The 12712-nt window shown below is 50.6% G+C and overlaps 1 protein-coding gene across 1 annotated transcript in view; it reads left to right on the top strand.

The window, feature by feature from the left end:
- Positions 1-5181: 5181 nt before the first annotated feature.
- CHST13 (carbohydrate sulfotransferase 13) overlaps positions 5182-12712 on the top strand; it is a 30734-nt gene continuing 23203 nt past the window's right edge. The window contains exon 1 of the mRNA XM_086619080.1: positions 5182-5275. Coding sequence (XP_086475206.1) covers positions 5182-5275 — 94 coding nt within the window. The remainder of the gene's footprint in view (positions 5276-12712) is intronic.

Genomic DNA, 12712 nt, shown 5'->3' with positions numbered 1-12712 from the left:
AGGAGAAGTGAGAGCCCAGTTTTTAGTTTCTCGGTCTCTAGAGGGATTTCCCAGGAGATCAGGAGATAATTGCAAAAGGATCTCTGGGAAGCGATTAGCATTTTGTTTGGGAACAGAAAGGTCTGCAAGCTATGGAATTAGCCATGCTGCAATATTAACTACTCAGGACCAGATGCTATTTGCACTATCCTGACTCTTAGTACTTTTATCCTGACATGATATATGAACCTGCTTAACTTTAGGCAGTGTATGGTGTCATACCCACCAAATCAGTGGGATTCCCCAGGGTGTGGAGTGTCTTCGGGATTGGCTGCTTACTCCCTGCCCTATCCTGCTGAGACCAAGGAGATTTCTTAAAGCATCAATGCTACTTTGTATGAACAAATGGCAAAATCTGGCCTTAGATTTAAAGATCCACCAAGTGTCCTGTTCTATTATATGTACTTTTAATTCTCTGGTTACCTCCCAGAGGTATTTAATGTAAATTCTACCTTTTATCTGGGCTGTTTCTCTTACATATAAAGCCTGCAAACATTTATTCCAGCACTTAATGGTGAAAAGTCCACTCCAGTGTGATTCTCTGCTGCTTTGAACTACGGCTGTTGTAAATCTGTGCAAAGTGGGCATAAACACTAGTGTTTTGATGAAGTAATATTTAAAAACCCACATTCTGCAGGTGAAAAGGACTACAGGAGATGGTGGAAAACCCATGTCCTGCTTGAGAAAGCAAGTATTCCAGCTTGGTGATATTAGCAGAATTGACCTTTCCTGGTTAATACAAAAATGTGACAGAACCAGGTGCCTTGCTTGTCTTTCAGACCAAAATGTATTTGATCCCAGTTATGACAAGGATGGTTCAGATAATGTAGTAGGAAAACCTTTTGAAGATTTGTAGAGCTAGAAGGGATTGCGTAGCAAGACCACAGGGTGTCCATCTCTGGGAAACTTTCAGAACAAGCTGCACCTACATCTGCTCGAGTAGGAGATGAGCTGGGGCTTTGCGATGTCCCTCCCTGCTCACACATTACAGTGATGCCATAAAACTTAAACCAAAGCATTATCAGGACACACTGGGCCTCGTAGACATCCTGGAGGCAGGGTGATGTCTAATGCAGTGCTTAGAAAACAGAGAGGAAGTTACTCACAGTCATTTCTGTAAGTAGCTCCTCAGAAGTTGGTTTCTGAAGCCTGTACTGCATCAGCGTGAGTCCCTACATATCTGCCCAAGATTCCTAGTTTCTTAAATCTGGGGGCTCCGGCAGCAAACTGTGCACTGGTGCCTGGCCACCAGCAGATGGAGGTCTCATCAGCATGAGGCCAGGGTAAACTATTTCGGTGGCATTCGGGCTCCAGAATTAAGTAACTGGGTGCAAAAGCAAAAAATCCCCTAGAAAGGCTCCTTTTCACAGCATCTGGAAAACCAGGTCTTGGGGAGAAGTTCAACAGATTCCTCGGTTTCCAGCTGAAACTAGCTGATGTTTAATTTCTATTCAACATGGTCATCAGACCAAAGCTTGGGGTTAATCTCACTCAGTGGCACCAAGGTCCTGGGAAACAGCAAGGCATTTGTGAGAAACCTGCTGAGAGGACAGTAACGAGCACTGCTAATGAGCAGGGAGGGAATCAAGCGTGCACTTCACCAAAGGCACAGCATCTTTCCGCAAGCAAAAAGCACTCCCTCCTCTGCTACAAGTCAGATGCAGTTCCAGGCCTCGGCAGTAGCAAATAATTTTCCTCCACAGTGTTATTAGTGCCTTTTGATGGTTATTCTTGGTTATCAATATGGCCTTTACAGTCATAAATAGCTCTAGCCATGGTCTGAACCCCATGGTGTGAGGCACCGTGCAGACAGGGAGCAGGGTGGCCCTTCCAAGGGGAGTTCACAGCCTGGCAGGGAAGGAGCCATTGCTGGTCTCTAGCAAATACTCCTTTCTCAATTCTTCCAATTAACCTGGCAAAGTGGCAGAATAAGAGACCCAGGCTCAGTGCTCGCCCACGGAAAACTGCCACACTCATTTCATATGTGCTGCTGAGTTGTATTTTCATGTGTGCTTCATGCCTCAGTTATTCTCCAGTCACCAGTGGGGCTAGGGGAGGGAGAGAGGGGGCTTCCCCTACGCAGATACCCTTAGAATTAGATTCGGGATAATAATTTGAGAGTCTGAGAGCTTGAGCTTAATCCTCTGCCCTTTTACACTTCTTGGGTGACCTCTCTTCTCAGGTAAGGACTGCATTATGGTCTGGAGTTTGTTCTTTTCTGTATGGCAGGGCTGGAGGAGAAGCGGGGGGATGGTATGAGACATCAGCACGTGGGACTAGGGAGGTTTCTCAGACACACAGCAACAGGAAACAGGAAAGCCCTGACCTCCCAGCAGCTGGTGTCATTGCCACCCAACAGCTTTTGCCCTGATGTACCTCTTTGCCCTTTAAAATACATTTGTCTTTCTATAAAGGGTGTTTTAGCATTGGAGCCGATCATATTTGCAGCTGAGCCAAAGAAGGAATCCCGTAAAATCTTCACGGCAAGTTTGCTGATGACACCAAGCTGTGTGGTGTGGTCAACATGCTGGAGCACTTCTCCTATGAAGACAGACTGAAAGAGTTGGGGTTGTTTGGCCTGGCGAAGAGAAGGCTCTGGGGAGACCTGCTAGCAGCCTTCCAGTACCTAAAGGGGGCCTACAAGAAAGCTGGAGAGGGACTTCTTACAAGTGATAGGACAAGGGTTAATGGCTTTAGACTGAAAGAGAGAAGATTTGGATTAGATAGAAGGAAGAAATCCTTCACTCCGAGGTTGGTGAGGCAGTAGAACAGGTTGCGAAGAGGAGTTGTGGATGCCCCATCCTTGGAAGTGTTCAAAGCCAGGTTGGATGAGGCTTTGAGCAACCTGATGTAGTGGAAGGTATCCATGCCCACGGCAGGGCAGTTGGAACAAGATGATCTTTAAGGTCCCTTCCAACCCAAACCATTCTGATTCTATGATTCCCCTTCTAGCCCTGCAGATCTGAAGAGCACGTTCACCTCAGACTGTTGGAAGACCAGCCTTGCATATCTGATGTGATCACAGATGGCCCTGGCCCTGCCCTCTGGGTATGAAACACAGACAGCAGTCAGCAGGACTCAACAGGTCAGTGTCTGAGTTTCAACTGGGATGTTTTGTTGTATTTTCTTTCAAAGGGATGTCCAACTGTGGGTGAAGTTTGTTCACTTGGCACTGTTTTTATTTCTTTTGCTGAACCCAGGGATGTTGGGCTAACGGGATGATTATTTTCCTTAGCTCCTCTGCAAGCCTTGGTGCAGATTTTCCAGTGTTTCTGTACTGAGAGATGCAAATAGTGAAAAACTGACCTACTGTCTAAGTACACCTTCCAGCTCCCGAAAAGCTACTGGAAGGGGGCTCCCACTGCACGCGCTGGATATGCCTCCAGTCCCTGAACCTCACTTTGTTCCCCTGAGAGGTTCAAGGACAGCAGAGCCAGACATCCCTTTTGCTGCAGTGGACACCAAGAGAACCGCCCTGGTCTCCTCTAATGCTGACAAAACCCCTATGTCTTTATTCCCCTCTGTGGTTGTTGGAAGCCTCTTCAGAAAGGAAAAATAAAGGGAGGTCTTGCTTTATAGTGCATCCCCAGTAGAAGGGTAATGCCTGTAAGCAGATACCAAAATGTATTCACACACATCGGTCCCTCCCCCCCACCTGGACTCATCCAATCCCTTTGTCCCTGGCATCTCTTGGCCCATCTTTGTATGTAAGGCAAATCCCAGCTCTATGCACACTTGCCAAGGTGGCCAAAATTGCTGCACCTCTTGCAACAAAGCAGCTGCAGAGCCATTGCCAGCCAGCAGCCAGCAGCTCTCCCCGAGCACTGTTTGCCTCGTTCCACGGTGGCAGGGCTTACAGTCCCTCCCCGCACACATCCCGCAGGTGCAGGGCCCCGGAGCTGAGCTTCTCCCCACCTGGTTACTGCAGACACTGGTGTGTCCTTGCAAGGAGGTGTAAGTGTATTAGGGTCACTGCTGTGGTCTCATTTCTATTGCCCCTCTCTAGAGGGACTTTAAAGAGCTGTGTAATTCCATGAGGATAGCTCAGCTGGGCCTGCAAGGCACTGCTTGGGTTCTTATTTCATTCCAGCTTCCTTCACTGCAATGAATTCCTTCTCCTGGTTTACTGTGCCCTAAGTGAGGGCAGAATGAAGCCCAGCGTGTGCACACACCCAGGCTTTCTTTGTCATTCTCCGCAATGCCTCCTTGAGTGGTCCTCTTTTTCTTAAAGCTAAGTATTTCGGGGATGAAGAGAGAAGCAGTGATTGACTGTTGTCAGTGGGAATCCAGCTCTCAGAGTGACTTTCTAATTTGGCAAGTGGCCTTTGAGTAGATCTTGCGTGTTCTACAGCGGTGGGTCAACAGCATTACTGCTATTTCAAAACTGGGGCAATAGAAGCTCAGAGCTTGTTTTGCCTGCAATTACAGAGCCTGGAGGGTAGAGGACATGTTAAGAGAGCTTTGTGCTCTTGCTTTCCAAAAACATGCAAGAGATTTAGTGGAAAATTATGTTCTCTTTCTATAGAACTTTGTTGCTTGAGTTAAAATCAGTCAGAAGCATTAGTGCTCTAAGTCCGCAGGGCCAGAGGGTTAGTGGAAAAAAAAAAAAAAAAAAGAGGTACATTTTAAGGCCAGGAAACTTTGCGATGCTTACGAAGTACTGAACGTGCTGAGAAGAGTCACTAGGAAACTCCCGAGCCCCGCCAGCACATCAGTAACTCTGTGCTGCCCTGCGAGGAGTTTTAAAGCCGTCACGGAGTTTGGTGGGGAAGCGCGTGCTCCCGAGCGCTGGCAGGGAGCGGGCGCGGCACCGGGCGAGGAAACCCCCCCCCGGCACCGGCTCCCCGTCCTGCTCCCACCGCCGCTCGGCGCGGCTGGATGGGGCGAGCCGCTCCACGGCCGCCGGGCGCCGAGCGCCAGCCCTGGCGCCGCGGGGCACTCGGGGGGCCGAGTTCCCCTTCCCGCGGCTGAGCCGCTCCGGTGTCACTTCCTGCCGGCGGCGGGGCGAGGCGAGGCGGCCGCGGCCGCGGAGCGGAGCGGGGCGGGGCGCGGAGCGGCGCCCGGGGCGGCGCGGGGCCGGCGGGCGCTCGGCGGGCCCTGGCCGCGGGGCGCTGCGCCGCCGCCGCCGAGCCGCGGCGGAGGATGCGGCGGAGCCGGGCGCCGCGGCTGGCGCTGGCCGCCTGCCTCGGGTCGGTCCTGCTGGTCGTCTTCTACTTCCAGAGCAGCCTCAACCCAGGTGGGTCCGCCGCGCCGCGGCCAGGGGCGCCTGCACGCCCGGCGGGACCCCCGGCGGGCCCGGGCGGCCCGCGGGGCGGACCGCGGGGCCGGGGTGCGGAGCGGGATGCGGGCATCGCGGTCAGCCCCGTGCCGGCTCCTGAAATCCCGTCGCTGTCGCTGAGAGCCGGAGTGGTCCAGCGGGGCCGTCCCGCGGGGGAGTTTAAGTTCGGGTCAGCCGGTGAACTCGCCCGGAGGTTGCACGTTTCTCGGCTGAGACCGCTGAACTTCGCTGTCGTGTTTGCTCGCGGCGTGTGACCGGCTGAGCGTCAGGGCGCTGCTGTTGTGCAGCGAGGTTCGTGTTTCAGATCTAAAGCAAGCTGCTTTTGGGTGACCGTCCCGTCCGGAGTCCCTGCCCGCCGTGGAAGCGGGGCATGAAATTGTGTCCAACTTCGTGCAGTCCCTCTGAGGCTGTGCTGGGTTGGGGCAGACAGAGGAGCTGCTCTGCTCCACGAGTGCCTGTTTCACAGCCAGGGTCACTAAAAGTCCTGGGGAATCTGCTTGGATTGCTCAAGGGACCTCTTTAGTGTGTGCTCTTAGAAATATCTTCCACATTGGGAAACAGTTCAGTAATAAAAGAACTGAAATATAAACAGTTTTGTGCTGGAGGGGTTATTTATTTCCCTGCCTGCTTTCTGCTCTTTTGGGGAAATTAGCTCCTCTTTCCTAAGAGACATTACTGGGTAATTCCTGTAGTTTTAACAATGTACTAATGTTTTCTGATTGCAGCAGCAATCCATCAATGGGGCCTTTAAAGTTATATCTTAAAATTCAGAAGACTGATTTGACTGAAATGTTAGTGGATTTTTATCAGTGTGGACTAAATGAAATGCGATTTTCCTTTTATAGGGGCTGCTCCATCACTTTAATGTGTTTTTTCCTAAAAATAAAAAAAGGCTTGACTTGTTGGCTGAGTAAGATTGAAGAGGAGTTAGGTTTCAGCAACCATTTGTTATTTCTAGAAGAGCACGTGAAGTTGGTCAAAGAATCTCATAATCCCAGAAGACCACAATCAGTATTGTATTCCTTATTAACTTTTTTTTTAAAAAGAAACAATATATGCATCTTATTTTAGTATTGGGACTGTTCAGTAAAAGGTGCAGCACTGAATCGGCTCTCATCTCCGGGGCTCTTAACAGAGAGAGGATTGCTTTTTACATTGGATTCACTTTCTAGTATTTGTCTGGAAAATGTGGCCCTTTTCAGGACTCTGGTTTTCAAAAGGAGACTTCTGCGTGTCTGAGTCAGCAAGAACTTTCCGTGCTTGCTTGACTTTAATCCCTTGCATGATCTCAACATAGTTTCACACAGAGTTCTTGTCAGGTCAGAGCAAACCAGGTGACGGTAATGGTGATGGCATCTCACGAGGGGTTTGGGGGATTTCAGGTCTGGAACGCTCCCTGGGGAGGTGCTGGCCAGGTGAAATGGGGAAATGCAACACCCTTAAAGGGTGCAGATCTGTTGCCTTCATATGGGGCTGGTGTGATTTTTTTGAAAGGTCTTGTAGATGGTGATAGGTCTAGGGTCAGGATCCTGACCTGGTGGAAAACAGCGGTGTTTGTAATTCAGTGGAAGCTCATTTGCGAGGGTGAGCACCCTCTGCAGATTTGACCCTTCAGGTTCACAAAAGAGGTGAATTAAATTGATATTCGTGTTCTCTAAAATTTGGTGATTTTCTGGCCATAGAGTTGTCTCTCTGGGTCCAGCCTTCATTTTTGTGCCATTTCTTTCCCTTTCAGTTTACAGTTTTTCCTTTCATCTTCAGTTCTGTGGAAAAACTCAGGCTAGCAGAGGAAAGGTCATTACCAAATACAGAAAAGCAGCAAGCTAAACATTGCTGCTTTTTTTTTTTTTTTTTTATCCCAAGGGAAAGCAAAGTGAGGCCAATTACTGGAATTTTAGAAGTTACGAGTTACAATAATAGGTAAACAATCTGCAGACAAAAATGTCATCTTTAAAGTGATGATTGCCTTGAGGTTATTTGGCGGTCTAGTTGTCTGGTGTCATTTAGTTTCTATATAATAATGAAGAAAAATGCTAGAAAAAGCAGCCATGCTATGAGTTTCCTGTGGAGCAGTCAGATCTTTTTCTCCATGTGTAGCAGGATTCAGCAGGTCGCCTCTCCTGGGCTACTCACGGTCCAGGCCGTGTAATGTGCTGAATGAATCCTCACGAACAGCACATAGAGATCAAACCATCGTGTGACCAGGACAAGGAATACAACATGGGAAGACTTTAAGTTTGAGAGTGCTGAGGGCTCACTCATCTCGGAGAGCAGGAATTAACTCCTCTGTTTGCATTTCCCACTTTTCACTCCATCCAGGCAGTCGTGCACTGGAGCAGTTTGCACCGAACTCCGTGGCTGTGCTGAAATAAGGCTTTTCTTATTCCGCCCGAGGAACACCCACGCACCAGCCTGTGCCGAAATAACTCTGCTCCTGAATGCCGCTGAGTTGGTTATTCTGGTGCTGGGCTGAATTCGTTTGCGCCGAAGTCGGCGGCAGGATCCCCTGTTGTACCTCCTGAAGGGAGCAGGGGGCTCGGGATGTTTGCCAGCCTCGCTGGTGATCAGGAGAGGTGACAAGTCTCAGTGCTCCCCAGGGTTTGAGCATGCGTTGACTTCATATCCCCAACAGCTTTGCTTTGGCTTTCCTTGCCTCTGGCTGCACCAGTGAGCGGCCACGGGGGCTGTAGTCCTTGTCCCTGGCCGTGGGGTGCAGCTGCAGCACATGGACTGTCCCCTGCTCACTTGGGGACAGTGATGACCTGCCTGTCCTGTTGGCCTTCACCTGTGTCACTCCAGACTCAGAGGTGTCCAGGGTCAGAATATCTGCATGGCAGGAAGGTATTAAAGTGGTGCTGAGCACACTGGCAGGTGGAGTTTGCAAAGACTGCTGCAGTGGGTAGTTACGGGGCGTGGCTGGAGCAGACATCTTTCAGCATCTCCAGGCCCTCCTGCATCTGAACTGGTGGTGTGGGCAGGTGCGCTCAGCTCCTGGGCAAACCTCACGCCATCTCAGCTTGGTGCTGGGAGTGACGCCGTCCATCAGGAGGACTTGGCTGTACTGGTGTCAACCCACAGCCATCCAGGAGGTCCTGCTTGCCCTCGGCATGATTGTCATCCATCTTCTGAGGTGCCCTTCCTCTACTGTCTCCTCCAGGGATGGCATGTGGTTAGTGGTGGCTATGCTGACTTCTGCACATCATACGTTTTCTGCGTAGAGAAGGTGGAAATAAGCAGTGGGGCTCTCAGACCGTTGTTTCATTTAACTCTGGTTGTAGCATGTCTAGACTGGCACAGCGGTAAATGGTGGAGGCTGCTGATCCGTGTCTACAGCAAAGCCTTGGTCACTGCTGTTCTCAGGGGAATGACGCTGATTTTACCAACAGTGGGGGAGCTGAGGGTGACTAGTGCAGATGTGGGGGTGGAGAGAAGGGAGAACATCTGACAGAGGCAGAGGGAGGTGAGTGGCAGGTGGTAAGGCCCTGCGTTCATCCGCATCTGCCGTTTCTGCAGACCTGAATTAAAAGTGTTGTGGGACCACCCCAATGGTAGGTCTTTTGGGGAAACCGTGAGTAGGCAAATTGTGCTGACATCCAGAGAGCTGGTGGTTTCCATGCTGTCAGTGAGGGAACAGAGGGATGTGTTCACGAACTTGCGGTCTCCGAAGCAGTTCATATCAGCGCCTCTGTCCCAAAAGAACGTATTTCCTAATGAGAGGCAATTGGGTGCTATACGAAGCGTTTTACATAACCTTCCTCCTCTCAAGGCTTCCTCCTCTCAAGGCTTCCGCCTCTGACCAGTGTTATTTGAGAAAAAGTCCCCTTGCAGTCCAGGGGACAATCCCAGAAGTGTTTGGAGGAAGAGGCACCTTTGGGAGCCTGCGGGAGGGTGAGATCATTTTGTCTGATCCCAAGAGACCCTTGCATCAGAGTGGGGCTGTTCAGTTCTTTCCCCATCCTTCCTGTATCAAGTCCAGTGATTTGGGCGTGCTGGAGGTGACCGAGGGGGACAAAAGCAGACCTTGCACCGAGGCAGCCAGCGGGACGGGGAGTGCTCAGCTTCCTGTTGTTTTGAGATTGTTCCAGCACTGAATCACCTTCTCCTATAAGAAAGAAGGAAAAACCCTCCATCTCAAAATGCAGCCTGATTTCTGTTCTGGTTCTGTCTGACTGCAGCATCCAGCTGTTGCTTCTTACGTCTCTTCAGCAGCACTTGCTTAATGCTGGCTTCTGCACTCTCCATGTTCTTTCATGACCTGCTATCAACATGAGTTGTTGGACTTCCATGGGGCTTTGTGGCTTAGACATACTCAGCCTTCAATCTTGGGTCTTTCACAACGAGAGATACCAGGGTCATACGAGCAACAAGGTTGTGATACCACTCCAGAAAGGTTTGTGAGCGGGGAAGCAGCAAGGTCCCTTTCTCCATCCTTATCTGCTGTTGCACCAAGAAGTTGGATCTCCTCTGGTCACTGACAGAGCAAAGCCCCCTGCAGCCACTCCTGGAGTGGAGGTACCATTTCACCAACCCAAAGGAGGGTGGGCAGCAATGCCAGAAGCCACACCACCAGCGTGCAGCACATATCACATGCAGGAAACTGTGCCTCATCATTCTGGTGTGGTTAGCAGCCCTCTGATATGCCATGGTGAGAATGGAAGATACCCATTGCCGCCACTCTCTGCCAGCTTTGGGATGGTTTCTGTTGCCCAGCCCAGCATCTCTCAGCACCAGCAGGTCCTGGAGAAGCTCTTACTTCTGATCTTTGCAAACCTGGCCTTTCGAGTTTTCTGAGCTACGCATCCAAAGTCAGCGGTTGCTCTTGTGAACTGTCAGTCAGCTCGGACCTTGTGCTTAAAGATTTTTCCCTTTGGGGGGATAAATTGTTATAGAGTGATAGAGATTATAGAACTTATAAGTGATTTGAGTGAGGTCCCACAGAGCACTACTCACTGAACCTACAACTGCACCTAGACCGAGCCTGAACGGAGCTACTTACGCACTTAGATATTAGCAGACCTTTACAAACCAGGAATATTTTTTTTCCAGAACAGGAAAGAGCCTATTTTAGACCTCAGTTCCTCCCCATTGTTTAAAGGTATTTTCAGACTGAAATTTAGGCACTGCCTTGGGACATGAGCGTGGTTCGGCCAGCAAAGGCTTTCTGAGACTGGGTCATGTTTGCAGCTGGCTGACACATGTCCTCAGCCTTCCAGATAGCGAGGGCTGCGCTGCCTCTGCCCCGGCCAACGAGCGCGGGCAGGGGCGTGAAATCTAAGATGCCCTCTGAGTTGGTGTTGGTTTTTTGGTTTTGTTTTGTTTGCTTTTGTCGCGGGGCAGTTTTGCCTGGCTCACATTCCCAGTCTTGGCGCTGTGAAGCCCGGGGTGCAGCTGCTGCCCTTTGAGGAGCCAGTGCTGCAAGTAGAATGATGTTTGTCAGCCGAGGCATTGGGCAGCTTGGGCTGGAAGGCCCTCAGGCCACCTTTGAAGAAGACGTGAAATGTCATAGCCGTGACCCGTCGTGGTAGAACAATCTGCCCGGTCCAGTGCTGAGAGCAGGGCAGTAATGAACCCCATCTTCTCCCGGGGCCAGGCTTTTCATGAGGAATGCTTTCTCTAGTCCTTCTTGGCTTTCTACGGTTTCCTGAGGATCTCTAATACGTGCGAGAGGTTTGGGAGGGGGAAGGAGAGGGCTCAGCGTGCCAGGAGTTAACTCTGTGCCTGCGGGAGAGATTTGTGTCTTGGTGGCTCTGCCGGGTGGATCCAGCCTTCGCTGGCCCTGCATCCCGCTGGCACCCCAGCCCCCCTGTTTCTCTCTAGCAGCACGTTGCACCTGCACTTTCTGCCTTGTCCCCACTCCCAAAACCCCAACACCCCTATTTATCCTGCAGAAAAAGGATAAATTTATTTATCCACAAAAACATCTTCTGGGAGCAGCAGGACTTTGCCTGTGTTGGTGCAGGTGATTATCAGTGGTCTGGGAGACGAGCGCTCACGTGGTGGCCAGGGCACTCCTGGGGATGCTGGAGTTTGTTCCGTGCTGGTTTATCTTTCTTGGTCCTTGCTTCCCGCAAGCATCTGAATGGAGGGCATGACAAACCCTCCATCTTAATCCCAGTGCAAACACAGCTGTGCTTCCCAGGACTCACTATCAGAAGCCAAGAATCTACAAAGGCATTAGGTGCTGAACTCCCATCACTCCCCCTTGGAGCGGAGTACCCAAAAAAGAGCTTAACTCCCCTAAATACCTCTGCGGGGCCAAGAGGGGGATGTTTCACATCGAAGCTTTGAGACACAGCTGAGCAAATACCCAAAACTTTCCTTGTTAAAAGGCAGTTAAAGGCTGTTAGTGGTCTGAGAGGGAGGGAACATCTCACAGAGGAGCTCTGGTGGCCTGGAAGTCCTGGGATGAAGGTCACCATGCCTAGGTCCTGCCTTCACTGCACAGCTTGCACTGATGTTGAGAATGGAGACAAATGGAGCTGCCCTAAGAGCTGGGAGTAGTTTTTTTCCCCCAGTAAAATCATCCATGAGTGGAGGGAAGGCCTGGTGTCAGTGGAGAGTTGCACCCCATATTCCCAGCCTCTGCTGTCCAGGTCACACCAGTCTGCTTTCTCCCATACATGTACCTGCATCTGCGGAGCTTTCACTGCTGTAAACTGGGACACCCTGCCTCTGTCTCTCCTGTCTAGATCTGCAGCTTTGGGACAGGTCTATGTTCAGCTGCAAGCCCTCTGCGATTTCTCCACTATTTTACATGGATCTTTTAATTTTTCCCTTCTTCAAACACAACTGTCCCTTTGGCAGTAAATCCTTCCAGCAGGTCCGGGTAATCGGAGATGTTCCTAAATGCACCCTACGCACACTGCTGCCCCGTGCGGATATCCTCCTTCCCTGGTGCTCATCTCCAGATGCCCAGGATCGTTTCTTCATTGCTGACTGCCAGTCCAGTTTTAACTCTGCTGCAGGTTTGAAGTAATTCCAGTAAATTATCCAGTAAAATCAGTTGTAGAGCTCTGATAAATAGGGATCAACCCCCAAACATCTTTTCTGCAGCCAGGACTTTTCTCTGTTCTCCTTTTCCCAATTGCCTGTGGCTTGCATTGGGAAGCCAAAATCTCAGTCTAAGTCAAAGCCCTACATGGGCAATGTGGGAAGAAACAGTTTCTCTGTGTCCCCAGGAGCTGGGTGGCCACTGCTCGCATGGACAAACTCGTCTTTCTGCATGTCCTTCCCAGCGTGGGAGGCAGCACTGAGACACATGGTTTGGTTTTGTTTCTCTTACAGTTTAAATGAACTGGGGAGCAAAGCTGATGTTACGTGTTGGAAGGAGAGCGTGATGCTCGGAGAGAGCACGCAGCATGCACGAGAACAGGGAAGGGAAGGGGAGCCAAAGGA

This window comes from Tauraco erythrolophus, chromosome 12 (genome assembly GCF_009769465.1).
Source record: "Tauraco erythrolophus isolate bTauEry1 chromosome 12, bTauEry1.pri, whole genome shotgun sequence".
NCBI classification, from domain to species: domain Eukaryota; kingdom Metazoa; phylum Chordata; class Aves; order Musophagiformes; family Musophagidae; genus Tauraco; species Tauraco erythrolophus.
Note: the sequence above shows the minus strand (reverse complement) of the source record. Positions and strands in the feature narration are given on the sequence as shown.